General features: G+C 38.4%; 4 protein-coding genes across 9 annotated transcripts in view; 2 read left to right on the forward strand and 2 right to left on the reverse strand.

Moving 5' to 3' along the window:
- setd1ba (SET domain containing 1B, histone lysine methyltransferase a) overlaps positions 1 to 2,840 on the reverse strand; it is a 19,419-nt gene extending 16,579 nt beyond the window's left edge. For all 3 annotated transcript variants that reach the window (XM_030149244.1, XM_030149245.1, XM_030149243.1), the window contains exons 1-4: positions 2,373 to 2,840; positions 2,010 to 2,161; positions 1,680 to 1,778; positions 835 to 1,105 (exon numbers count right to left, since the gene is read on the reverse strand). In XM_030149244.1, the coding sequence (XP_030005104.1) occupies positions 835 to 1,105; positions 1,680 to 1,778; positions 2,010 to 2,161; positions 2,373 to 2,433 (583 nt within the window). In that variant the 5' untranslated portion in view covers positions 2,434 to 2,840. The remainder of the gene's footprint in view (positions 1 to 834; positions 1,106 to 1,679; positions 1,779 to 2,009; positions 2,162 to 2,372) is intronic.
- On the forward strand, positions 2,820 to 13,030 carry rhof (ras homolog family member F). Of its 3 annotated transcripts, none has more exons than XM_030149251.1 (6): positions 2,820 to 2,927; positions 3,271 to 8,459; positions 8,658 to 8,745; positions 10,234 to 10,343; positions 10,566 to 10,700; positions 11,899 to 13,030. In XM_030149251.1, exons 2-6 carry the CDS (start codon positions 8,325 to 8,327, stop codon positions 12,061 to 12,063), a joined length of 633 nt encoding a protein of 210 aa, XP_030005111.1. In that variant the 5' UTR covers positions 2,820 to 2,927; positions 3,271 to 8,324; the 3' UTR covers positions 12,064 to 13,030. The 3 variants fall into 3 exon arrangements, 2 of the variants coding, with proteins under 2 accessions (XP_030005111.1, XP_030005112.1); XM_030149252.1 differs by lacking the exon at positions 2,820 to 2,927 and having other exon boundaries at positions 3,080 to 4,708; positions 5,081 to 8,459; XR_003936816.1 differs by lacking the exon at positions 2,820 to 2,927 and having other exon boundaries at positions 7,421 to 8,459; positions 11,899 to 12,139; positions 12,185 to 13,030.
- A 395-nt stretch (positions 13,031 to 13,425) lies between these two features.
- On the reverse strand, positions 13,426 to 21,267 carry tmem120b (transmembrane protein 120B). Its single transcript, XM_030149249.1, has 12 exons — positions 21,118 to 21,267; positions 19,949 to 20,067; positions 19,295 to 19,411; positions 19,153 to 19,212; positions 18,961 to 19,056; positions 18,783 to 18,872; positions 17,807 to 17,872; positions 17,609 to 17,670; positions 16,861 to 16,953; positions 16,534 to 16,598; positions 15,493 to 15,561; positions 13,426 to 14,441 (listed from the first exon to the last, which is right to left on the reverse strand). Exons 1-12 carry the CDS (start codon positions 21,178 to 21,180, stop codon positions 14,325 to 14,327), a joined length of 1,017 nt encoding a protein of 338 aa, XP_030005109.1. The 5' UTR covers positions 21,181 to 21,267; the 3' UTR covers positions 13,426 to 14,324.
- Positions 21,268 to 21,301: 34 nt separating this feature from the next.
- Positions 21,302 to 25,097, forward strand: morn3 (MORN repeat containing 3). Of its 2 annotated transcripts, none has more exons than XM_030149851.1 (6): positions 21,302 to 21,790; positions 23,975 to 24,143; positions 24,242 to 24,399; positions 24,489 to 24,648; positions 24,729 to 24,913; positions 24,995 to 25,097. In XM_030149851.1, the coding sequence occupies exons 2-6, from the start codon at positions 23,999 to 24,001 to the stop codon at positions 25,061 to 25,063; spliced, it is 717 nt and encodes a 238-aa protein (XP_030005711.1). In that variant the 5' UTR covers positions 21,302 to 21,790; positions 23,975 to 23,998; the 3' UTR covers positions 25,064 to 25,097. The 2 variants fall into 2 exon arrangements, with proteins under 2 accessions (XP_030005711.1, XP_030005712.1); XM_030149852.1 differs by having other exon boundaries at positions 21,302 to 21,671.
- Positions 25,098 to 27,075: the final 1,978 nt, after the last annotated feature.

Consider the following 27,075-nt stretch of genomic DNA (forward strand, 5'->3'; position numbering starts at 1 on the left):
TCTGGAATCACATAATGGACAAATGAATGAATCAGTTATGTAATACACAAATATTGTGATTTTTCAGGGAAGAAATGTCAACTTTTAAATTGTATTTTCAAAAGTGTTTTTCAATAAAGTCAGGAAATCTGGAAAATGCCCAATTTATTACAAAAAAATGAATTTGGCATTTCTTCTTATATACACAAAATATAACCTAAAATTTAATTCAGAACTGATAAGCAAATTATGCCAAATCACATCACATGCCTGAAGGTTGAAAAGAGTTTGTGTTCAGCACTAAATGCAACAGTCACTAAAACTTTATCAACTTTATTTTAATAGAAAAAACTGTGGGACCAGTTCAACTAAAGAGTGCCAATGTGTCTAATAAATATTCTCAAAATATAAATGGTTATTTATGTTAAACTGTTACATGTCATGCATTAAAGCCATTCACATTAAGACAATAGTTTCCAGAGCCACCATGGTCTATTAACCCTGATGGGGTCACTGAGGCAAAAGGTAAGTGGTATTTCAATAATTCTAAAAAAGTGACTCAATGGTGTGAATCTGAAGGGAGACGCCTCATTTGTGTTTGTTTACAGGTCTGAAATTGGGCCCAGAGGGAGTATGGAGCCCCTGGGCTCTGAGCTGGTGGGAGGAGGTTTACTTTCAATCACATTCAATTATCCCATGTTACCGGCCCATGCACAAAGTTTCAACCATGACTAACAATAATTCAAACCAGGCTAAAACTCACTGTGAATAAGTCTGTGATGCAGAAACCAAACAGTGTGAACATGCAGAAGTGCCAGTCCCAAGTGATTCCTAAAGGACTGGCTCAGTGTTTACCTTTGGGGTCCAGCTCCACGTGGATGATGTTTCCCATCACTGATGTGTTGTGAAGTGACTGCACAGCCACCTTGGCGGCTTTCACGGTTTCAAAAACTACTTTGGCAATTCCCAAGTGCTTTTTGTTCTTAGGATTGTACAGAATCTCAACCTCCTCGATTTCTCCAAATTTTTTACACATGTCCATAAGAAATCCTTCCCTTATGTTGTCGTTGAGTCGTGCGAATGTCACCTCCTTTGGAGGCACAGGGCCGATGTAACAGTCATCGATCTGCAAGAACAGACATGTGCATGTTAAAAGTCAGTTTGTATTAGTGTTGAATCAGGAGGGTTTAGGTCTGACAGCTGCAGAACCAACCTCAGGGTCCACCAGTTTAATTACACATCATTAATGATCATCACTTCATCAGCAGCGTTTTTGAAACAACCAAAAGTTAAAACCAGTGTGTGTTTAACAGCCCTCTTACAACTATCATATTATCAATACCATCACACTGTCATAGAATCAGTACTTTCTTACTATCATAGTATTAGTACTATGATAGTGTCAGTACTATACATACTATGATAGTGTCAGTACTACCATACTGTCAGTACTATGAGTACTATGATAGAGTCAGTACTGTGAGTACTATGATGGTGTCAGTACTGTGAGTACTATGATGGTGTCAGTACTATGATAGTATCAGTACTATGAGTACTATGATAGTGTCAGTACTATCAGAGTATCACAGTGTCATAGTATGATCCCGGGGATGGGTGAGGGGGGTGTGTCTCCCACTGCTGACAGTCCTCTTTTCCTCCTGTTAACCCGGTGCTGTTGCAGTGTGCTGGGGGTGGCTGACCTTAAATTTGGGCACCGGTAGATCCGTTTCTTTGTACTTGGTCCAAAGGCGGCCGATCCTCGGGTCCCGTACGGTGTCCACCGGAGGTATCCCGGGGTTCTGTGGGAGATCGGGGGAGACACTATGAGTTACGGTTATGATCCATAACTTCATAGTCAGTCGGTTACTTGTTGCAGAGTGGGCCTGCACCGTCAGGCCGGTGTGTCCGATGAGAATAGTCCGGACACAGCGGCGGGTCGTGGCCGTGGCCGCGGTAGCGCAGTCCCATTGTAACCCATCATGGAGGTCGACTACTCACTTACTATTGTACCGTCAAAGGCGTCCACTTACGGGCATGCTGAAAGTCTGTCCATCGTAGCGGTAGAGTTTGTGCGAGCCTTTCTTAAGCGCCGGGTCGATGATCAACTTGTAACTTCTCCAATGGTGACTCCGCTTCTCCCCAGAGCCGCAGACGGGATGACTGTCCATGCCGTTCGACAAACCTAAACGACGGCAGCAACGAGCACAGACACACGGTTAACACGGTCCCGTTAGCAGCTCCAACACTTACAAACACACACAAGGTACACAGACAGGACTTTACTGGCGCTGGGGAACACGAGTGAGAGGGAAAATGGGGTTGTGGTGTATATCCCAGTTACGGAAAACAGGCATTGGAAAGGTTGGAGAAAGAGGAAAAAAGAACAAGCTTACTTGAACTCTGCTTTCTGCCATGGTCTTCGTTCAATCTGTTTCTCTCCCCTGGCTTGGACATGGTTCGTCCTATTAAGTTATTTTTCTTTATTAGATGAAAAGACGTAATCGCTTTCCTTTCGCCGCTTACATTACATGATTTAGCTTGAAGAATACTGCCTCCTTTTCGGCGAGAGCCAACACATATTGTGTGCCTCTGGTCTGTAGCTTCTGTCTCTCCCACAATACACCGCTAGGCTAACCCTCCTCTGACGCCAGCCGCACATTCGATACAAACTTATTTAGCGCCCCTTTGCTTCTTTAATAGCGTTTCTACCTAAAATTAAATAACCCCGTAAACGACTCCAGAGACACCATCTATGTTCATCTGTGATATTACAGCCGGTGTCGTTTGAGTTACTAAATACCCACGGCGGCATTTTTTTGTGTGGAATCTGCTGCTTGCATGTACCCAAATTGCAAACATAGGGCAAATATCTTCTTAACTGGCACTCAAGCCAAATAAAAAGATTTGTTTGTAGGGTTATATGTGTACATCTGTAATCGTTCACAAATGTAAGTATTATACGCCATATTTTCAGTCTAGAGTCGGTTGTTGTTTTAATTGGAGTGTCGGTTTGCTGACAGTTTATTTGAACTCGGATAAAGGTATATATCTAATGGTTACATATTGAAGCGCTGGTTTGTTCCAACGTTAATCTCCTTCACTTGATTTAATTCGGCCCCAGGAACGTGTATCAAACCGTATCTGCCTGGCGGGTTTTATAAATTAACCAAAGGACGTGACTTAAATATCGCAGTCTGAATCCCGGATGTGTTTTCACATTTTGGTTGTGTTTACGTTGTCTACGGAGCCGAACAAACTGGGTTTTGTTTGACATTGCCTGGTGTTTTGCAGTGCTCGGGCAATTGGCTGGTTAACAGCGGCAGCTCCGCGGGCCAATCAGAGCGCAGCAGCAGCGGAGCCGTCTGCTATTAGAGGCACGGATCACAAGTCCTTCAACAGAGAGCAGAGAGAGGGGGCAGAGCGATGGCAGCCATTTTCATAAAACAAGACTCAGTGGCCTAGATGGGTTTCCTTTGTTCCTAAAGGGATCTTATACCTGATTTCCTCATCTCTCACGGACTATGATAAAACTATGATTCCTCCCTTTAAAGGATTGAGAAGAAGGAAGATAATGTACTGGATGTAATACCCTGTGACATTTTGAGCCTTTTTTTCTCTGCCTGGAATCCATCTTTGTCTTAACTAGGTCATGGCACACCCATATAATAGTATTTATCTTTATTAAGTGAAAAGAAACCAAATGATGTGAATAAACAGCTTCAAAGATTTGGAAATGTTAACTTAGAGAAAAACACAGTTATAGTACAAATTGTGTAGGCACTGCACTTAATGGCCTTGTAGGATATGAGTGGATATAAGTAAGTCCAACTCTTTTGTAATCATTTAAAGATGTGGTAATTTAGAACTGTTAAATAGAAGGCATGCATTACTGTACTGTATTGAGCTTTCCTCAAATTAATCACAACTGAGTTGTGGCAGTCAACTTTTTTTTTTCCTGTATGTTCACTAGCATGCGGACATGAAATGTGCAGCTTACATGCAAGTTATGTGGTAGTGCTCCTGGGCCATGGGTAGTTTATGGCCTATTGCTAAATAGTTTCATTGTGCTGTTTGACAGTTGACTAATCTCCCCTTTGACTTTGATAACTACCTTGTAAGACTTTTGTCCCAGTAGTCGTTTCACCCTGGTGCCTGTTGTACCTTCCTGTGACTGAAGACGGCTTAAAGCAGGATTAGGTGTTGGCTGCCCATGGGTCAGTTCAGAACCTAACGTGTTGCAATTAAGGTTGGTTTGACCTTGCTTCAAGGGCTCATTTTAACTTTTTAAAGAAGTCAAGTTGAGCAGCATTTTCATAGTTTCTACATCGACATAAAATAGACTTTCAAACTTCAGAGGAAGCAGATGGAGGGAAGTTCTGATGATGAAATATATTTACCTCAGCACTTTGGTGAAAAGCAGCTAACAGGCCTAAACACAGGGACAGGACGAATGTTTGCAGCTCCATCTTCGGACCCTCTAATATTGGCATTACTAAGCCTCGCCTGAAAAAGAAGGAATCCATTACCACCACTGATAACAGAGCTCTTTTGACAGCTTTTTGATGAGTGTAGGCATAGCCTCTAAGCCAGTGAATATGCATCTTCAAGCATCATCTGTGTGGGCAATATGCAAACCATCTCTCTCCTTGAAGACAGGATTGCAGTCAAGTAGAACTACTCTTTCGACCAGTTTTACTAAGCTATAAGACTACAACGATATATTGAACAGGTAATAATGGTTTCTGTGCTGTCTAAGTTAATTTGTTATTTTACGTCTAAATGTTAATTGGCTCAAGGCTTTATTCCAGACGGGACAGAGACGTTATACAACTAACTGTAGCCTACTTAAAACCTTTTATGTTTAGCTATTTACTGTTACTGTAAAATAAAACTGTAACATATTTTGAATAGCATTTTAGGTTTACACAAAATATTCAAAACATGTAGTTCAAAACGTTTTAAAGAGAAAATGAATTTTAAGAGGGTAAATATCGTTTATTTTTAGTGTTTCCCTGTCTTTTAATAACCCTTTTCTAGTCGCGTAGGCTCCACTGGCTCAGTGCTTTCCCTGCTGTTCTGTCTCAAAATGGCTTCTTTACAGACAAAGAACAGTGTGCAGTGAAATGTTGCTGCGCCATTACTGGGTGAGGCTCGGCCACTGGATGACGGCGGTGAACGCCGAACACACTTCATAGTTTGTCTGAGGAATGCAATGGAAGAAGGACTCTGTACCGACCGACACGGGGGTGATTTTACTGGAAAGGGTGTGTTTGTTTTACAAGAAGTAAAGGAGATCAGATCGGTAGGAAAGGAGCGATTGTAGTGCGTAGTCTTCTGTTGGTTGCTGGGTTGACTCGCCCTGGCAACGGCTGTAATCCGAGAGCTCTGGACGGTTGCCACGACAGCCCACTGCCCCTCCCCCCGCTGTGCAGGCACTCACTGCCATATAAGGTCAATAGGAATCCTCTGCAGCAGCGGCTGTTGTTCTATGTGTGGGCGAAAATGTTCAGCCGGTCCTTCGGGCTTCCGTACTTATTCTGTTTCTGTCTCCAGCCAAAGATTGTCATTTTATCACCGTCATATTTGCCTCAAGCCCTACAGACTTGATGGTTACAAACAAGATTCGATTCTGTCGTTTGTTCGCCAGTGGAGATGAACACAGAAGGGATTCTCTTAATTCGCGTGCGTTAAAGGGGTCTCGACACGCGCGCCTTTCAGGTGCCTTTAGTTTTAGTCTTTTTAACGTGTCCACTCATTTAATACACATATTATTAGTTCTGTTCGTACTGTCACAGGCCTTTTTTATTCTAAACACTCCTGTCTGGCGGATACATGCGCGCATTCTTCCATTGTTGGTCACGAGGCTGTGGAGACTAAAATCCCTATTTCACTAAAACATACGGTAAAATGGGAAGAAATGTTTTGGCTTGTTTAGTATCAGGTCCGATGTGAGTCAGTTAGTGTAGGTTTGACCCGTTTAGGTTTGTATCAAACAGTCCCCGGTGGGTCCAGTCAGGTTTACGGGCTGACTTTCTGGAATATTCCACCCAGAGGACTGACCTGGTTCTGAGGACACATCTACACGGTCCCGGACTAAAAAAAAAACATGGTTTTGACTGATTCTTTTGGGTCTGAACACCAATGGATATGTTGTGTCCCTGCAGGATAAAATAATGTTTTATTTGCTTATTTATTGTGTTAGAGCTCCACTTTTAGCAGTAAGTCAAGGAAGCCCTCTTCTATTATGTACAGCTCTTCTAATTTCAGTGTTCTTTCCATTCACTGTTGGAGATGCTGTTTCTGTTTGTGATTCAGTCCTTCTTATTCCTCCTGTGAAGCTTCAGTCTTATTGACGGAATGAACTGAACCACAGCAGACATCTTCAGTATTTTTCCATTTGTTGGTATGTTCTCCTGTGCAAGATGTTGTAGATTGTTGGTGATGTTTCTCTTTCAGTGAAACTGTAGGATCTCTTCTTTCTACAGAGCTCTCTACTCTTTTTGCATGCATTGTGTAGATAGAAATGCAGTGTTTGTTCATTAGTCTTTGAGAATATTATCACCTGTGTGAGCTTTTCACATATTTAAATAAATAGACTGTACACTAGTGTCTTTGGTTGGTTTTGTGGAAAATGAAGGTGGTTCTTATTTTTGTTCTATTATTGCAATTTTTAAAATGAAAAGCATTATAAACTTTACCGTGTCTTTATGTCTACCACTGAAATTAACTGTATTTAAGTCTGTCATGCAGGAGGGAGCTGAAAATGCTTTGATCACATTTAACATGAGGCTTAAACGTCTTTTCATTAATATGAATATTCACTTTTTAATGTGCATATATATTTGGGTCCAGTATTATATAATACCACATTACATGTGTTTTCGTAGAATAGGCATTGTGAGCTCATCGCCTTAAAGGGACGGTTTTCTTCCATTTTTAGCTGACGTGGAAGGTGTATATCTCTACTTGCTGATTTTTAGCATATTTAATTCAGTATTAGTTTGATTTTATTTGAGTTTATAGACTGTGTATATGGCAGACCAGATTGTCAACTTAAACTGACATACTTGATCATTTAGTTGATGATTCCTCTTGAATTCCATGACTTGGTTTCTTCTGTCTCCCACCGTAAACTACTGACATCAGACATGATATGACTGCCATCATTTCTTAGCACGAAAAACCAAACAAATGATTAAAATGTCCTTTACTGTTCCCTCTGCAGCTAATGTGAAACAACTTCTAACATCTGGTTGAGTTGGATCACTGTGTGACAAATTACTTAATAAATGTGTGATAAAACTGGCAGTAGTGCCAGACAAATGTACATGTAGGGTTTTCATGTGTTGAGGATGTTACGTTGACTTAAATTCATTTACACACCTGAGCCAGTGGAAATCAGTCCAAAAGCCCCATAATATAATGAACACACATAACTCAATGGTTTTGCATTTAAATTATTCTCTTGATAGTATCTCTGAATGAAATTCCACTGTATATAAGATATTTGGTTTGTTGTTGAATGAGAAGAGTAGATGTTCCTATGATGAACAGTACACACTGAACAGAAAATACCACGAAAAGAAAACAATGCAGTGAATACAAATAAAATAAAGTTACGGATTTATTTAAAAACAAAGGATGAATTGTGTTAAATCAGACAATTAGTTACAGATTTAATAAATTACTGTTTAATACAAACAGAATGTGTGTATTTGGTTATTGTGAGCATATAATCCCATACAGCTTCAGACTAGTATTTAATCATGTACCATTAAAAAAGTCTTTAGTAATTCAAACATTTGTCTGACAGACACTGAAATTCTACACATCACATGGATCTAAAGAAGTGGGTCATCTGAATGTGAATATGTGAGATATTTGAAGTATTAGTTCTGCGTTGGTCCATCACTGTCATCAGAGCAGCTTCAACAAGAACCTCTGATAAACATCTGAAAATGTCACTGCAAATAAAATGGTACTGAACTTGAGTTTTGAGACATATTTGGTTGTGTGTGTGACGCTCAGTGCCACAGATTTCTATCCACCCAATACAGACGTGTAATGAAAGAAGTCAGAGTTGTATGCAGAAGTAGAGATGGTTTCAGAGTTTTGTCAGATCAGAGGGAGTTGGACGGGTCGACTGGAAACAGCCCCGCTGTGACAGGAACAGGAAGTGGTGAGAAGACTCAGAAACCGGCTGAAAGATGAGCTTTGTCTGTTCCTCTGTCTTCACATCAACTCTAAATAATTTCATCAGGCTTTGTCATGTTTTTAATTTAACTCTGGGGGGAGATAATTCAAGTCTGTCCTGCTTGACTCTGGCTTGAGACTTTGGAGGCAAAATGACTCAAAACAGTAGCAGGAGTGGTACCGGTACCACGAGGAAGGGCAGTGAACTGAAAATTGTGATTGTGGGAGATGGAGGCTGTGGGAAAACATCTCTGCTGATGGTTTATGCCAAAGGAGATTTTCCAGAGGTAAGAAAAGCTCACATGTAATGTGTCTAATAATACAATTTCAGTTTAGTCATCAGACAACATGACTATGACCATAATTAAATAAATAAAATATAATAATATTACACTGTGCACTAATGAGCCTTAGAAATTGATGTTAATTACTTAGACATGGATCAAATAAAAAGGATTTTTTTTTCTCTTATGTGTAAAAAACAGAAATATGCTCCATCAGTGTTCGAAAAATATGTCACCACTATCTCCCTCGGAGGAAAAGAGATAAAGCTTAACCTGTATGACACCGCTGGTAAGGATCTTTAATTCAATCATTTCCATCTGAAGGTTTTTACATTTTGTTTAAAGACATCAGAGTTTTAATACAAACTGAACTGACTGAGCTCAGAGTGGGAATAAAAAAAAAAAACACTGAGCATACAAACAGCTGCAGGTCAATCTGATGTGATTAAAAGAGTGAATATTATAGAATAATATATAATAACAGAGAAGAGTTAATATTATAGATGTGTAAATTACAAAGGTTAACACTCAGATATCTCCCCTAAGCGTTCATACTTTATCTCATATTTGTGACAGAGACTGAGGAAGTGGTAAAGGTCAGTGTCAACATTATTATTAACAAGCCCCACCATCATTGTCATCTTCTTTCAGGAACTGAATATGTGTTTGCATTTTATAAAAACTATTAACACATCATCTGATTCCCTAGTTAAAGGAACAGACTTTATTTACACATGATGAAAAGTGAGGGTTAAACATGATTAAGAGGCTGTAATAACAGCATAAAGATCATTGATTGTCATTTTGGTTATTGACCAAATTACAGACACTTTAACTAAGTATTCATTTTTAATAATAGTACTAGAATTGAACATCAGATTGAAATATTTTAATGAGCAGAACGTGAAGACAGTAATTAAAGTAATGATAGCATTATGTACGTTAGTTGATCATTTTATTTGATAGATAAAAATGTTTTTAAAATCTACTCTTCATGTGCTACTACATAATTTATCCGTGAAGCATCTTTTGGCTATAACAGGTTTATTGATCATAAATCAAATACAGAGTATGGGAACATGCTAGTATCTAAATCCAATGGTCATGACCTGCATTTCTGTGAAGCACGAAACACACTCGTCCTCTGACATTAACATCATTTTTCTGGAACATGTTGGTATTCAGGAAAGTCTCTGACAGCTTATCTGTTGTAAAAAGGCAGCAGAGTACCTTCCATCAGTGTAAACCAGAAGTGGAAACCAGGATGTGGTTTGTACACATCCACCCACACTTAGTGACATATATCGTATGTTTATTCTGCATGTACAGAACACCATCTTTAAACTGACTAACAGACTCAGTCTGGTCTCTTTTAATACATTCGGTCATTTTAAATGAATGGGAAAAGGATAAATCTGGATGTAGATGTTTTTCTAATTGATTGAATCGGGTTTTGCTTTGAGATGCTTTTAAGGAACATTGTTGTTATAGTTGCAGTACCTTTGAAAATAATGATGGTGTTTTATATGTATGCTCTTATTTTAGTGTTTTGTATATGATTTTAGTACTGACTTTTATTGTGTTTTATGTATAATTTTAGGGTGGATGTATGGCTGTGATTCCTATTTTGTGTAACTTCTGCTGCTGCCACTGTCTTGGCCACAAAACACATTTTTATTCTCAATTAGCTTTTTCCTGGTTAAATAAAGGTTATAATAAAAAAAGTCACAACCGTCATCATGCTGCACTTGTTTTATATTTTGTTTTTGTTTTTTAGGACAGGACGACTATGACAGGCTACGACCCCTTTCATATCAAGAAGCCAATCTGGTTTTAGTCTGTTTTGATGTCACCAACCCGACCAGTTATGACAATGTCTTGATAAAGGTAAAGACAGTAACAGCAGAAACAGAGGAAGGATAGCCCAGGTTAGACAGCCTCTGAGTCACAGCAGTCAGTCTGTAAATGACTGTCAGACACACACACACACACACACACACACAGTCCACAGCACTAACGTGTAGTCAATGAATACACAGCAGAGTTCAATATGATGTAAACCAGTTGAATGTGTGCGTCTGGCACTGAACACAACCTTTGTCCACACAGTGGTTTCCAGAGGTGAAACACTTCTGCAGAGACACTCCTGTCGTCCTGATTGGCTGCAAAACCGATCTGAGGAAGGACAGTGAGTGTTCAAGGAAACTGAAGAACATGAACCAGACGCCCATCACATCCATACAGGTAAAAAAAACAAACAAACAAACAAAACACACACCTGTACGACCTTCAACTGACATGACCTGCGTACCACTGTAGTACTAATACAGGTGGAAGAAGTATTCACACCATAGTACTAGTACAGATGGAGAAGTATTCACATCCTTGTACTAGTACAGGTGGAACCTGTACCATCCCAGCACCATCACAGTATTACTACCATCCTAGTACCAATGCCATCCCAGTACCAGTACTGTCCAAGCACTACTGTAGTATTATCCTAGTACCAGTACTATCCTAATACTAGTACTAGCCTAGTATTAATAGAGGTGTAGAAGTATTCAGACCCTAGTATCATCCCAGCACTAGTACTATCCCAGTACCAGTACCCACTGCCAGTACCATCCAAGTACTGGTACCATCCCACTGCCGGTACCCAGTGCCAGTAACATCCTAGTACCAATACCACCACAGTACCATCCTAGAACCAGTACCCCCCAGTGCCAGTAACATCCTTGTACCAATACCACCCCAGTGCCAGTACCCTCCTAGTACCACTACCACCCCAGCGCTAGTACAATCCCAGTACAAGTCCCCAGTGCTAGTCCCCAGTGCCAGTACCATCCAAGTGCTAGTACCATCCCAGTACCAGTACCCAGTGCCAGTACCATCCCAGTGCTAGTACCATCCCAGTACTAGTATCCAGTGCCATTACCACCCCAGTACCAGTACCCAGTACCAGTACCATCCCAGTACTAGTACCCAGTGCCAGTACCATCCCACTACCAGTACCACTCCAGTGCCAGTACCATCCCAGTACAAGTACCCAGTGCCAGTACCATCCCAGTACTAGCACCCAGTCCTAGTACCATCCCAGTGCTAGTACCATGGCAGTGCCAGTGCTCTATGCCAGTACCATCCCAGTACTAGTACCCAGTGCCAGTACCATTCCAGTGCCAATACCATCTCAGTACCAGTGCCCAGTGCTAGTACCATCCCAGTACTAGTACCCAATGCCAGTACCATCCCACTACTAGTACCCAGTTCCAGTGCTCTGTGCCAGTACCATCCCAGTACTAGTACCCAGTGCCGGTACCATCCCAGTACCAGTGCTCTGTGCCAGTACCATCCCAGTACTAGTACCATCCCCGTACCAGTGCCTAGTGCCAGTCAAAGCCATCAGTGTCAGTTCTGTCTGTAATGCTTGGTGCTGTTGGTCCAGGGTGAAGATGCTCGACAGCAGATGAACGCTGAACTCTACCTGGAATGTTCAGCCAAGTATCAGGAGAACGTGGAGCACATTTTCAGAGAAGCCACCAAAACGGCCTTGGCCTTCATTAAAAAACAACGAAACTCTAGGAAGATTAAGAAATGTGTGATGTTGTGAAACCTACACAAAAGGTTCCAGATCTGTGGTGTTTTACCAGGTGACAACAGTTTCACTCATGTTCAGAGTGGTTTATATTCAGACTCACTGTGGATAAAAGAATAAAATACCATCAGTCCACCGGTTTGGACTCATATCCAAGGAAACGTCTGATGATGCAGCAGGAAAACCAAGTTTACAGGAATATGCAGCAACAAGATTTTATATATGCAAAGAACAACTGATATGGTGTCTATTCAGAATATTTGCATTAGATAAAAACTGTGAAATATTGTCCAAATTAGATTTATATGAGTGTGTTTCTTTTAATATTTTTTTTTTCTTCATATTTTTGTATTGTTGAAAAAATGTGGATTTAACAGAAAAGTATATTTATGATATTTTTGCACACAGTCAATATCAATGTGAACATGAATATCACCGTTCTGGTCCAAGGTTTTTCACACTGAATATTGTATAAACCTAGAAAATGTAGTTCCCAGACATGAGTGTAAAATGTGTAATATGTATGTTTGTATCCTGAGGAGAAAACTGGTGTGCAATTTTTTAAAACCAGTTTGAAGTGGATTTAGTCTGGGATGTGTTCAACCTGAGGTGGGTCTAATCTGCACCAACAGCGCCCTCTACTGTTGGAAAACACAGAAATTGACCGTCTTTTTAATCTGAAGACGCCACTGAAACAAACACATCTGTGCAGAAATATTGGAAATCAAGTGTTTAATTCTTAATATTTTTACACCATTGAACACAGACTGAGAATGTGTCGACCGTCTCATCCTACTGATCATATCCAGGCACCAGTTGCAGTCTTAAAAATAAAAGACAACATGGACTCATCAGCTACATCATACAAATGAGGAAACCCGGTTCTGTGCATGTTATGTTCTGGCAGCTTTCATCAAATGTAACATGGTCTGTAACAGCACACTTTACTGTCCCTTCAATAAAAGTCTTACATATACTGTGATTCTCTTCTGTATAAGTGCATCACCAAAAAAAAAAAAAAAAAGACATAAATTGAACCATTGCTGTCTTTGGAATTTTTGGAGCAGGGTATTTGTGGATAAAGCATTGGAGATGTGGTATCAAACCTGAAACCATCACTGTGTAACTGTGTAATAATGGACAAAAAGAATGAAACGCATACCAGACAAAACACTAGTTGACTACAGTAACATCTCCAGGTTTAGCCATGATTAAGTCACATTTATATTCATTAATTCAGTAGAAATGGAATGAGAAAAACAAATACAGCTTGTCATTTTGGCGTCATTGTTTCCACAGTTTCTCCTTAATCTGAACAGGGCTGCTCCGTATATTTCCTTTTATTGAAGTACTGACCAATCCAAAGCAGTGCATAAATTCAAGTTTTAAACTAGTTCTAATCATTTTTATTAATGAAATGTTAAATAGGTATATTATCCATTTTTCGTTAGCATTAGTACAACATAAAAGTCTAACAGCTATGAAGCAAACACCCTTTAACCCTTAGAGATAGTTCAAGTTTACACGTTAACCCAGTGGATTAAGGTCAGACTACAGCATTTCTTTGTAGTTTTGGCTTTAACCGTCACCTGCACCAACAAACGCTTTTATTGTCCCAATAATTTGAGTTTTTATCATGAAAGCAGAACTGCACCTGCAGCAGAGCTCTGAAATCCCAAGTACTGGGCATTCAAGTATCATCTACTTTATGTATTTCAAAGTTACTGACCTACATTTGTCATTCGCAAGAACAAAAGTCTAGTAAACACACTGGTTAAGTAAGAAACAGCAATGGAGAAACAACTACACAGAAACAAAATGAATCTAATTCAGAAGTGAATATTCAATCAGTTTTGTTGGAGCCAGAGACAGTGGTAAATTTCCTACTTCACAGAAGTATGAAGTATGTATGTGACAGACTTGGGTCGTCGAAGGCAAACTGTTCTGAAACAACACGACCTTCAGTCTTTTAGTTGCATATGATTCGAACAGAGGTTCTCGGACTGATCCATGCACTGACACCGATTACAACATCCTTCCCACTCTTTATGTACACAGTAAAACATCAAACTGTTCATGTATCAGGCAGACGCCACTTTGAGCTGATTTCCAACATCAGTATCATGAGGAAGCGAAGGTGTGTTTGGAAGGACACCGCCGTCACCACCGCCGCCGTGCTCTGCAGTGGGTTCACTTTAATGTCTTGGCCTGATCACATGTCAGTCCATCAAACTACTGTGTTCAGCAAAGTTACTGGCCTTTATTAAAGGTGCGTCTCAGTCAGTCTTCTGCACTTTTTCCTTGTTTTTCTGGATTTTTTGGTGTACGACCTTTAACGTGGTGAGAAAATTTCCCAGGAACAAGACGAGAAATGTCAGCGCCAGCATAAAGACCTGAAACAAATATACACATACACTGATCATCTGTGAATGCATTCCAATGGATGTTACAGGAACTGACGCTCTGAACACACTAATACAAACACTTCAACATATATTTCCTCTGCTTTAAACTGTCGATAGTATTCAATAATATTGGACACAGCAGATGCACAGGTTACCGTCTGTTGGCAGCAACAACAAATGAAGTTATAAACTAAAGTTAATTTAAAAGTATTGGGTATTAGGATGTACATTATTGACATTATATACAGGGTGGGGAAGCAAAATTTACAATGAACATTTAGTTGTTTTTTCTCAGCAGGCACTACGTCAATTGTTTTGAAACCAAACATATATTGATGTCATAATCAAACCTAACACTATTATCCATACCTTTTCAGAAACTTTTGCCCATTTGAGTAATCAGGAGAGCAAACGTCAAAGAGTGTGTGATTTGCTGAATGCACTCGTCACACCAAAGGAGATTTCAAAAATAGTTGGAGTGTCCATAAAGACTGTTTATAATGTAAAGAAGAGAATGACTATGTCTGGAAGATACTATTAAAGAAGAATGGGAGAAGTTGTCACCCGAATATTTGAGGAACATTTGCGGAAGTTTCAGGAAGCGTGTGAAGGCAGTTATTGAGAAAGAAGGAGGACACATAGAATAAAAACATTTTCTATTATGTAAATTTTCTTGTGGCAAATAAATTCTCATGACTTTCAATAAACTAATTGGTCATACACTGTCTTTCAATCCCTGCCTCAAAATATTGTAAATTTTGCTTCCCCACCCTGTACTTTTCACCACTAGAACACATGTACTCCAGTTCACACTAGAACTCTGATTATTGACCTCAATAAAATAAGAAAAACCTTAGTTTTTCCAAATATACACATTAGTGTGGACGGTACATGACTGTGAAGAGGCCTTTATGAACATGTGGTCAAAAAGCATGAAGCAGATTAAAAACAGTACATGCCTAAAGGCTCTCGGATCTGAAATATAATAAACCCAGTGTGTTGTGTTTTTATGTGTGTGATGGTAGTAGTGTTTCCTCACCTGCCACTCCTTACAGTCCTCATGTCCTGCCAAGTGGAATAAGGTCACAGAGTTGTAGAGCTGCCAGAACTGAACATGATCAAAAGGCATTTATCAGTGAAAAATCCACTTACAAAAACCAACTTTTACATGACCTACACAGTTTCCCATGAAAACACTCATTTGTCCTTTTATTCTTTCAGAGGTCATTGCCGATATACTCTGCTTTCAGCAGAAATAACTTGGTCGATATTACTTCAAAACAGGATATTCACAGAAGCTGTCTCTGGGACTTGGAAAATTTGGAACGTGCACCATATCAACCATTAAATAACAGTTGAATAACTGTTAAACCATTCAGTCACCACTGAATAACCATTCACCTTTACCACTCAATAAAAGCTGAATAACCATTAACCACTTTAACATTCCATCACCATTGAATGACCATTCACCGTTCTACCCCTCAATAACAGTTGAATAACCGTTAACCACTTTAACATTCCATCACCACTGAATGACCATTCACCGTTCTACCATTCAACAACAGTTGAAAAACTGTTAATCGTTTAACCATTCAGCAAGAGTTTACGTTGAATCACTGTTCAACCATTCAATAACAGAGACATGTTGATTGTACTGAAAGTTTGTCCCCTTCAAATAATCTTAACACTGAATCTAAAATAAAAGGCTCATTTAAAATCGGTATTTTTTACTGATGAGAGGAAAAAACATCCGTTACCTCCTAATGCACCAGTTTAATAAAACAAAGTTACAAAACTCTCTTTAAAATGGAGTGTTTTACCTGTTCAAAACAATATCATATAATGTAGAAAGGGCAGTGAAATTAACTCTTTTGCTTAAATATAGATACTTCTCATTAGGTTCTTTTAAAAAAACTGTTTGGGAAACACTGACCCAGACAACAGAGGAGAGAACAGTTGTGTAATAATGAAGACAATGATGCAAACATTCACTAGGGTTAGGGTGAGCTTTATCACAGAAACAGACTAATATCAAAGTAGAAATAAAAGAGATAGTCAAGGTTATGTTTGAACTTACGTGGCCAAAAAAGAGGAATGGCAAAAGAAAAGTGAGTCCTCTCCACATCCAGGACTGAAACCCCTCTGCAGAGACAAGAAAAGTCTTAACACTGACCTGGGAACAGAAAACTACACAACCCATCAGCTCTTCTCTCACGTCTAATCTCTGAACATCTGACCTTGGACATAGTTGAAGATAAATGTAGATTTGACTCCAGTTACACCAACAGTCCGCATTAACCACTGCCTCCTCTGACCTTTAGCCTATTATTCCAGACATGGAGCAGATGTCCTCCAGGTCCAAACTATAACAGTGTCTGCAAACCCAAAATAGAAACCAACTCACCCACAGTGAGGTCCAGCTGGTTCCGCTCTCCCAAGGCTCTGAGACGGTATAAGCAGCCGCTCTGATAATAATACTGGAGGAACTGAACAAAGCCTAAGGAACACAAGAACAGCATCACACCATCGTCAGTACTGGACAATGATCGGGTCAATATTGGATAATCATCAGATCAATACTGGATAATCCTCAGATCAATACTGGACTCTCAGCATGGACCACCTCAGTATAAAACATGTTCACATGTTCGATTTTAATCAGCAAAAAGGAAAAACAACTATAATTAACACCATATATTTCAAAATGCTTCTTCATAAAATGTATGTGCATAATTCAGCTTTTATTACTTATATGACAGTGACGGTATAAAGTTAACAGATAGACAATAATGATCACTATTGTAAAACTCACTGTAATATTTTGTATGACAATTAATTGTCAATTAAAAATTCAGTATCTTGATAACCTTATTAAACACTGGATGGCTTCACTATAAAACAGAGAAAAAGAAGAGGAATTCCACTGTGATCCACTGTGGACATGGTAGAGTCTCTACATATACTGACTCATTAAAACTTAAACTAATTATTCTCATTTATTTATCATGCGCCAATGAACATATTATTAAGAATATTACTCTCCATTTCTGTAATTACATTCTCCTCTTTCAAATCCCACTATATCATACACGTCTGAAGTTTAATCAAATACAGTTAAACCCAAATGAAGCAAATGAAGCTCCATGTCTTACTCTGATAGATGGAAAAAGCAAGAAACTGGCTCCTGAACTTCTGATACATGGGTCCCTCTGGCCTGGAAACACATTTAAACACTATAAATAACATATTATAGGAAAAAAAATCATATTAAATCCATATTAACAATGGACATTTAACTATGTTCACTTTCACTGAATACAAACTTTTGGCACTTTTCATACATAACTCACCAGGTAAGCATGACACCTGAAAGGAAGGTGGAGACATAATGGTGAGAAACCCACCAGCCTTTAATCCTGCAAATAGAATGACAGTAGAAGAAGAAACCATGACAAACACATGTATGCACCACAGTGTCAACATGTATTAGACACAAACACTTTTAAGTCATTTTGACCAGATTTAATCCTAAATGTTGAATTCACCAGGTGTTTAAGAGCTAATAGTAAATAGATCTGACAAATAATAAAGAAACGACAACATAAAGCTGTAACATAAGAAAAACATATTTCAGAAAAAGAACAGCTATGATAGAAAACCAATGAAAACTGTTCTGGAGTTTGGGGACATTAACAAAGACCAAGGCAGCAAAAAACTAACAAACCAGAAAAACAGATAAAACCAATAAACCCAGTGAAACTGATAGAACCAGTAAAATCAATAAAACCAGTGAAACTTATAAAACCAATAAAACCAGTGAAACCCATAAAACCAGTGAAAACAGCGAAATCAATGAAACCAGTAAAACCAATAAAACCACTAAAACTAATAGAACCAGTAAAACTCATGAAACCAGTAAAACTAACAAAACCAATTAAACCATTTAAACTATTACAGAGGATGTCAGGACACAAGGAGGTACACATGGAATTAAAAAGGTCATAATGAATGAGGGTTAGGGTTAGTTAATGGATTCATTCTGATGGGTTAATTAATGCATTCATTCAGATGGGTTAAGGTTAGTTAATGGATTCATTTGGATGGGTTAGGGTTAGTTAATGGATTCATTCTGAGGGGTTAGGGCTAAATAATGGACTCATTCTGAGGGGTTAGAATTTGTTAATGGATAAGTTAATGCATTCATTCAGATGGGTTAATGTCAGTTAATGGAGTCATTCAGATGGGTTAGGGTTAGTAAATGGATTCATTCTGAGGGGTTAGGGTTAGTTAATGGATTCATTGTGATGGATAAGCATGTAATCAGACCTGGAGCCATTGCTCATCAGGATGCTTTCCCTTATGGTCAATGTGCAGTAGTACCACACCAACAAAAAATTGAAGATTTCATCAGTGACCCTAACAATGAGAGGAAAAAGTAGAAAAAAGGTTATGTCTAGAACCAGCATCAGCAATAGAAAGCTTATGTGCAGAGAATGGAACTCACCGGCAATTTAAAAAGAAGAGGCAGGTAATGGCTCCAAACATCAGGATTATTGTCATATAAAGTTTAAACTTCTCATATTCATCTTTGTATGCAAATCTATGTGAAAAAACAAAATGTAGTTTAGAAGTGAACGACTAAATTAAGTTTAAAAAGGTGTTCATGCCCTGTTGAAGGTGAGGATGGTTGACGTACTTTGCCTGGTTGCTGAGAAGCGTTACGTTGACGTTACCCAGAACCAAATTCAGATACAGACTGAAAACAAACAAAGGTCACACAAGTCATAAATATACTGGCCATGTTCTGAGCACAAATGTCAGCATGAAAAAGTACTGACCCGTTTTTCTTTGGTAAATATGCTTCCATATCAAAGAAGACATTTTCTTTGTCTTTGACTTGTGTTTGGATGTCTGTTATTAGCTTCAGGTCTTTAGCGTCACATGTCTTTGCACACCTGTGAACAAATGGCAGTGAAAGGTACATAAGGAAACAACAGCTTCTCATTTCTGTCTAAACCACTTATAGGTCACTCTATGTACTACACACAGCGATATCACCAGAGTATTCAGGATACTTTTGTGTAAATAAACAGTAAAATGTATATTTCCATGTACTCCATGTATTGCTCAGGGGTGAATACACCATCTGTGTACTACTATGGATTGTACTGGTATCTGTGTACTATTACCAATTGTACTGGTATTTGTGTACTACTACTACGGATTGTACTGGTATCTGTGTACTATTACCAATTGTACCAGTATTTGTGTACTACTACAGATTGTACCGTATCTGTGTACTACTACTACGGATTGTAGTGGTATCTGTAATATTACGGAAGACGGGTCACACAACGGGACTTCAGAAGAGAAAAATAGAATCTCAGATAGATCACGGAACAGACAGTCAGATATATTGACAGACAGACAGACAGACAAACAAACATATTGATGAACAGACAGAGACAGATGTGACCTGATAGTCTACTTACTTGTTCAAGCTATATCCTAAATCTTTTAGACATTTCCTCTGTTTGCTGATGGCGTTGCTGCATGTGGCCTGAAGGTTGGTCAGCTCCTCCAGTTTTTGTCTGTATATTTTGTGACTTTCCTGTGGATGAAAACAGTTCCATCATGTAAAAATAATTCAAAGTTTGCTGGTGAATTTGGCACACAAACTGAAAAAGTAAGTCCTCACCTTTAAATCAGCAAAGTCACTGCTGATCAATGATAAAATTACCCAATACAAATTATAATTTTTGGCTAATCTAGCAATATAAATATATGAATAAATAGTTCTATTCTTGTAAACTATTTCAATAATTTCCAAGCATCATTGGACAGTGAACAGTTATCTTTAACTATTCCTCTCCCTTTGTATTATATTGACAATATATGTTGATTCAACTCATACGAGCATGAGGACAAAGTGATAGTGTCACTAATTATAACATGTCCTTTTACACTTAATAGTAAAAGGTATTTTAGTTTTATTTTATGGTAAAACATATAGCTGATTTTATTTTACAGTCAAAGGTGTTGTTCATTTTATTTTTACAGTAAAATGCATAGTCCATTTTATTTCACAGTAAAGGGTATAGTACATTTTATATTGCAGTAAAAAGGTACTGTCTATTAAATTTTACAGTAAAAGGTATAGTTGTTTTATTTTACTACTTAGCCTAAGCTAAGTGAAGTTAGCCAACTTGCTAGCACGAGCTAACAAGTTGCCTTTAAAGATGGTGATGCATTCAAAGACTATTCAATAATTAATCTACTATGTCAAAGCAAAACTAACGAATCTGAAATCGCCTTAATGTCCTGTTTTTGGTATCTATCATTTGACATTAAGTGTAATTGTACATGAATGTAATGGTGAGTTGGCAGAGTTACAGTTCATTAGCTCCACAGCTAACAGTAGCACACACGACCACGGATGGGTCCCAAAACTTTAAACTATTTATGACATTAAACACATCCCTCCAGTTCCAAACACACAGTCATACTTAATGTCTGAAGGCTGCGTTCACGTCTAAGCTAAATGACTGTAGACCGGGTCAGATCCATCCGAACCGCCGGAGCCTCTGCCGTCACAGTGTCCGTCACCCACTGTCTACTGCGGAATAAAACAGAAATACTCCTCCTGGACATGTCCGCTCACCTGCAGCTGTTGGTATTCCGCGTCGATTTCCTCCCACTCTAACTGAAACTTCGGTTTTGACATTGTAGACCAGTAAAAGGTCCGGTAAAGGCAGCACCACCGGGTAACACCGGGTTTCACCGGAGCTTCTAACGTTCACTCCGTTGACACTGCGCATGCGCATACCGTCACCTCCGTCCGAAACAAGTGTTACTTTAAATACTGTCCAGACGGAAATTCAACACCTTATTCTATTAACGGGATTTAATTTTCCTTATGTACCTGTATTATGGACGGATTATAACGGGTCGTAAATGGTGATAGTGTTCTTTGACTTTGAAAGTTTTGCTGTTAAATGTGTCTCTTTCTTTGAATCTGTGACTTTTTTATTTCATAAAATGATAACAGGACTCCTACAGCAGAGAAAAGATACTTTCATGCACAAGTTTTAAAGACGTATTGTAGACGGATCGGCTCGTCTTTTAAATTAACTAAATAAATCTGGTTTGACTATAGAGTCGTCATTACGCGTTCCGTTGCTAGGATACGGAGGACGCTCAACACAGAACAGGACGGTGGATATTTCCCTGTTTAATACCACCAACCACACCGGGATTACCTGTTTTATACTATTATAAAGGATTAAAAGTGGGTTGAATTTTAGTAAGTCATCGTTTTGGATGCATCAGAGCAGGTAATACTACAGTTAACAGCTAATCTGAAATAGCATCACCAGCTAATCTCAACATTTATTTATTTATTTATTTATCATTCATTTATTCGCATCTTTAAGCAAGCTGCAACACTCAGAAGCACCATCATTATAAATGTCCTTCAACTAAAATACGTTTTCCAGTAATTGTATTGACTGATGTACAAAGTAGAGCCCGACCGATATGGGATTTTTGGGGCCGATACCGATAATGGGGGCTAAAAAATGCAGATATCTGATATATTAGCCGCTAACCGATATGGTGGTGGATATATGGCATAAGAATTTTGATATACACAGGATATAATCGCCTTATATTAGACCAGGGGTCTCAAACTCATTTTCTTTCAGGGGCCACATTCAGCCCGATTTGATTTCATCTGAGCCATACCAGTAAAATAATAGCATAATAACCTATAAATAATGACAACTCAGAATTTTTGTCTTTGTTTTAGCGCCAAAAAAAAAACAAAACAACTTTAAATAATGAAAATACATACTTTCATAAACTATCCAAACAAAAAAGATGTGAATAACCTGAAAAAATGAAATTTCTTAAGAAAAATAAGTGCAATGTTAACAATATTATGCCTCAACTTATCATTTATACATGTGCATTATGGAGCGGATCTACAAAGACACTAAACTCAGAAAATTGTTAAAATTGTGCTTAATTTTCTTTTAGACATTTCAGGTTGTTCATATTTGTTCAGGTTATTCACAGTTTATTGTTACAGGATAGTTTGTAAATGTAAAGAATTTCATAATTTAATGTTATTTTTTGCACTAAAACAAAGACAAAAATATGAAGTTGTCATTATTATCACATCAAACCAAGAAGAAAATATGGGGTCTTTATTTTTTGTAGGTTTTTATGCTATTATTTAATTTGAGATCATATTGGTCTGTATGTGGAACCTGAACTAAAATGAGTTACACAGCCTTGACCGTGGAACTTTTACACTTTGAAAATTCATCCCAGGGGCCGCATTGGAACCTTTGGTGGGCTGCTTTTGGCCCCCAGGCCACATGTTTGAGTCCCTTGTATTAGACAATGGTGGACATGTGGATTAACAGTTGCATCTTTGTTTATCTCACAAAGATAATGTACACAACTTTAAAACGCTGTATGACAGTCATATTAGACTAGTATGTGACCCTTGGGGAATCACGGGTTGCAGATGTGGTAGTTTTTATGCTGGGGAGAGCAGACTTTTGGGAACAGATGTGAGTCTATATTTTGTAAGTAGTGACATAAAAATTGTTTGGTAAATCATTGTTTAAAATGTACGTAACCATTAATATATGGTATTAATACCCAGGTGCCTACATAATGAAACTGTGAGGTACACAGGAAGCCACAGACGGGGGTGAATAGTGAATAGTTTGTGAGGGGGGTGCGGATAGTGGTCTATCATATTCTGAGCGTGAGTGGGGACTGCGGTCTGTGATTTTCAAAGCGGGGGATAGCGGTCCATGATTGGGGGGGTAGTATGATTGTCAGAACAGAAGTGAAAGTGAAAATGACACCCTTTACTATTCCTCTAACTCTCCAGGCAGCACAGATACAGGGGTTGGACAAAATAATGGAAACACCTTCACCTCAAGATGATAATGCCCCAATCCATACAGCTAGAATTGTTAAAGAATGGCATGAGGAACATTCTAATGAAGTTGAGCATCTCGTATGGCCGGCACAGTCCCCAGACCTCAACATTATTGAGCATTTATGGTCAGTTTTAGAGATTCAAGTAAGACGTCGATTTCCACCGCCATCGTCTCTAAAAGAGTTGGAGGGTATTCTAACTGAAGAATGGCTTAAGATTCCTTTGGAAACAATTCACAAGTTGTATGAATCAATACCTCGGAGAATTGAGGCTGTAATTGCTGCAAAAGGCGGACCTACACCATATTAAATTCTATTTTGTTGATTTTTTAAGGTGTTTCCATTATTTTGTCCAACTCCTGTACACACTAGCAGCGAGCGATAGAATCTCCACGCAGCAAAAAAGATAATACATTAGTTACATATTGGCCGATGTTTATGAATTGGTGATACGCTATAATCGGCTCGATTAATCAATTGGGCTCTAGTGGAAGGTTCATCCACCAGTAGAGAACAAATAAGTTTGCTCTGGTTTCACCTTAATGGCCTTTCTGTTCCAGGTTTGGACCAAAGTGTCCTCAGACATGCAGTCTGTGACAAGTGAACTTAAAAACCTTCATCTACCAGCACTGTGGGACAAAAAGGCACAGAAATGTGGACTACGACACACAGTATTTTCAGCCAATGGAGACAAATACACTGGAGAATGGAAAGACAACCTCAAACATGGTCAGTATTTGTGCTTTTTGACTTTGTTCTAATAACGTGTGAATTGCTGGTTGTGGGATAATCACTGCTCTGTAGTAATATATGTCTGTATTTTCCAGGAAAGGGGACACAGGTTTGGAAGAGAACTGGTTCCATTTATAGTGGAGACTGGAAATGTGGAAAACGTGATGGACTCGGTTCCTACAGCATCCTGCTCCCAGAAACCAAACAGTATGAGAAGAAATACTGTGGACAATGGAAACATGGACAGAAGCATGTAGGTATTATCTACACTCACATACATGCACCACAACGATGACAGATATTTACACCCAGCCCTTTACAGTCAGAGTTTTGTGTGTGCAGGGCCAGGGGAAATACTTCTACAGAGACTCATCGGTTTATGAGGGCGACTGGAGCGAAGGCCGTCGCAGTGGATGGGGAAGGATGTACTACGCAAACGGAGACTTCTATGAAGGACAGTGGTTGAAGGATCAGAAGCATGGACAGGGCATGATTCAATATGGTAATAACTCTTACACACAGGCAGATAAAAAAGTTTGGACTTTATTCATGTGTTTTTTACATCTGACTTTTGTGTTGAAGCAAATGGAAACTGGTACGAAGGCTCCTGGAAGGACGGTAAGAAAAATGGCAACGGGAAGTTTTACTATTTGGACACGGGTCAGCTTTATGAAGGCTACTGGGTCAACGGAACCGCTAAATGTGGAACCCTGTCTGACTGTGGAAGGGATCACGCACCGAGGCCTACAAAGTATTCACTTCCACAGGTACGACATCTTTACTGTTGCATCTGTTTTTATCACACTGAGTATTTAAAATGTTCTGAATATGTCTGTTCTATTGTTAAGGTTCAACTTGCAGATATGCACTTGGTTTTAAGGGAAGCCCTGTCATTGCACTGCAACCACAATGGATGAACAACAACAACAGGTCAACACTACCACATACAGATAAAAACAAAATAGTAAAGTCAACAGCATTTGGTATTTAGTGAGTGTTTGGCATTTATTCTTGTTTTTAATCTGTCAATATTAAACCATCTGGATTCCATAGTAATGGGTCTGATAATCCTCTTTCCTATTATGGACAGTTTACTACCACAGCATTTGGATTCAAAGTCTCATAAATTAAGCCAGTGTTCCATATATGTCCCACATTTTGACTTTGAATCAGCACCTGAGTTCATTCACATTAAAGTCAGGTTTACATTCAGAATTAATTTGAAACAAAAATGATAATTTTGTTCATTAACTTGGTACTTTTTTTATTAACTACTTTTCTCTGGTTTTTGCTGTGTTGAATTTGTCTGTTTTTACATGTATTTTTCATTTATTGTTAATTTTATTGATTTAGTGATTAACTAATTAATATCTCTTATTTTTAATTATGTGAAAGTCACCACAACATCAAATCAACATGAACAAAAAAAATGCAGTTTTCATTCTTACTGAATTTTCTTAGATATTTTTTTTATTTTCAGCAGCAGAGAAAGAAATTAGTAAGTTTGAAGTGAATGGATAAGTAAATGGAGGCAAAATGTACTGTTTTACAAATAACAGTGTGTGTTTATTTTTCAATTAAAACACTGTATGTGTCCCACATTTGGTTTGTTGAGATCTTGTAATTTTATTTACCACACTGAGACTGTCATGAATGTAAAAGGCTTTTTGCGAAGTTTCTTCATGATGTACATCTACAGAATTCTAAAATGACAAAAAAAAAAAAAAAAAAACTAGAAGCACTCGGAGAGCGCAGACCTCCGCCAAGGCTGATCAGTGCCCCCCCCCCCCCCCCCCCCCCCCCCCCCCCCCCCCGTGGGCCCCCCCCCCCCCGATCACCACCAAAATTTAATCATTTCTGCCTTATCCCATTTCCAACAAACCCTGAAAATTTCATCAAAATCTGTCCGTAACTTTTTGAGTTATGTTGCACACTAACGGACAGACAAACAAACAGACAGACAAACAAACCCTGGCAAAAACATAACCTCCTTGGCGGAGGTAAAAAAAAAAAAAAATCACATGGTTACATCCACAGGCTTGGCCAAGCGAAAGTGAACATCAGGGTCAATTTCTTTTTTTTCTAAAGCAATATTTTTTGATTACTCTGCATGAAAGACATATATATCTAGTTTCTAAAACTGTGTTTATTTAATTTGTACCTGAATTACAACTGGATATATAAGAAAATATATGAGGCCGTGTTTTGAGGGTGGTGAGTACCAGTGTGTGAATCAGTTTTCAACCTGTTTCATGATTATGCCAGTTCTTTATCAAATGCAATGTAAAGCTGAAAACTCATTTCCAGTAAGATTTTGAAAATATAGGAAGATTTGTAGTGTAAATCATAAATTAGTTTTTTCATTTTTTCCAAGTCAGCAATTCTCACTCAGTTACCAAAAAACCTGAATTTCAAATTTTTTTTTACACTAGTAATTGAAATTAAATGTTGAAACTTACATAAAGTAAGTTTAATACTATCTACTTTCCTATACAACACATAATTAGTATATATTTTAATGTTTTAATGAATTTTGAGGATCTTGAAATATACCTCACTCTGTTACTGGTAACAGAGTGACAAATATTGAGCAACTAAATCCATTCAATTTCATCCCAATTATTTCCATAAAATGCTTACATAATGTACTTTGGCCATTTTCATACATTTATTGTTAATGTGCTTAGCACATTTTAATGTATTTGTTGGGAAAACTGAAATTATTAGCCTATTTTAGTGACTGGTTTTCTACTTCAGACCAGTTATCTTGTATTAACTACATTAACTAGGAAATGGGACTCAATATTTTCAGTCATTCAGTATGACATTCCTAAAAAATACACATCAGCATGAATACTTTTATATGTGCTGCCATGTAAGTAGAGTCTAAATTCAGTGTAAATTAAGAACAGTAAAGGTTGTAAATGAA

The sequence above is a fragment of the Sphaeramia orbicularis genome, chromosome 12 (genome assembly GCF_902148855.1).
Source record: "Sphaeramia orbicularis chromosome 12, fSphaOr1.1, whole genome shotgun sequence".
Taxonomy (NCBI): Eukaryota; Metazoa; Chordata; class Actinopteri; order Kurtiformes; family Apogonidae; genus Sphaeramia; species Sphaeramia orbicularis.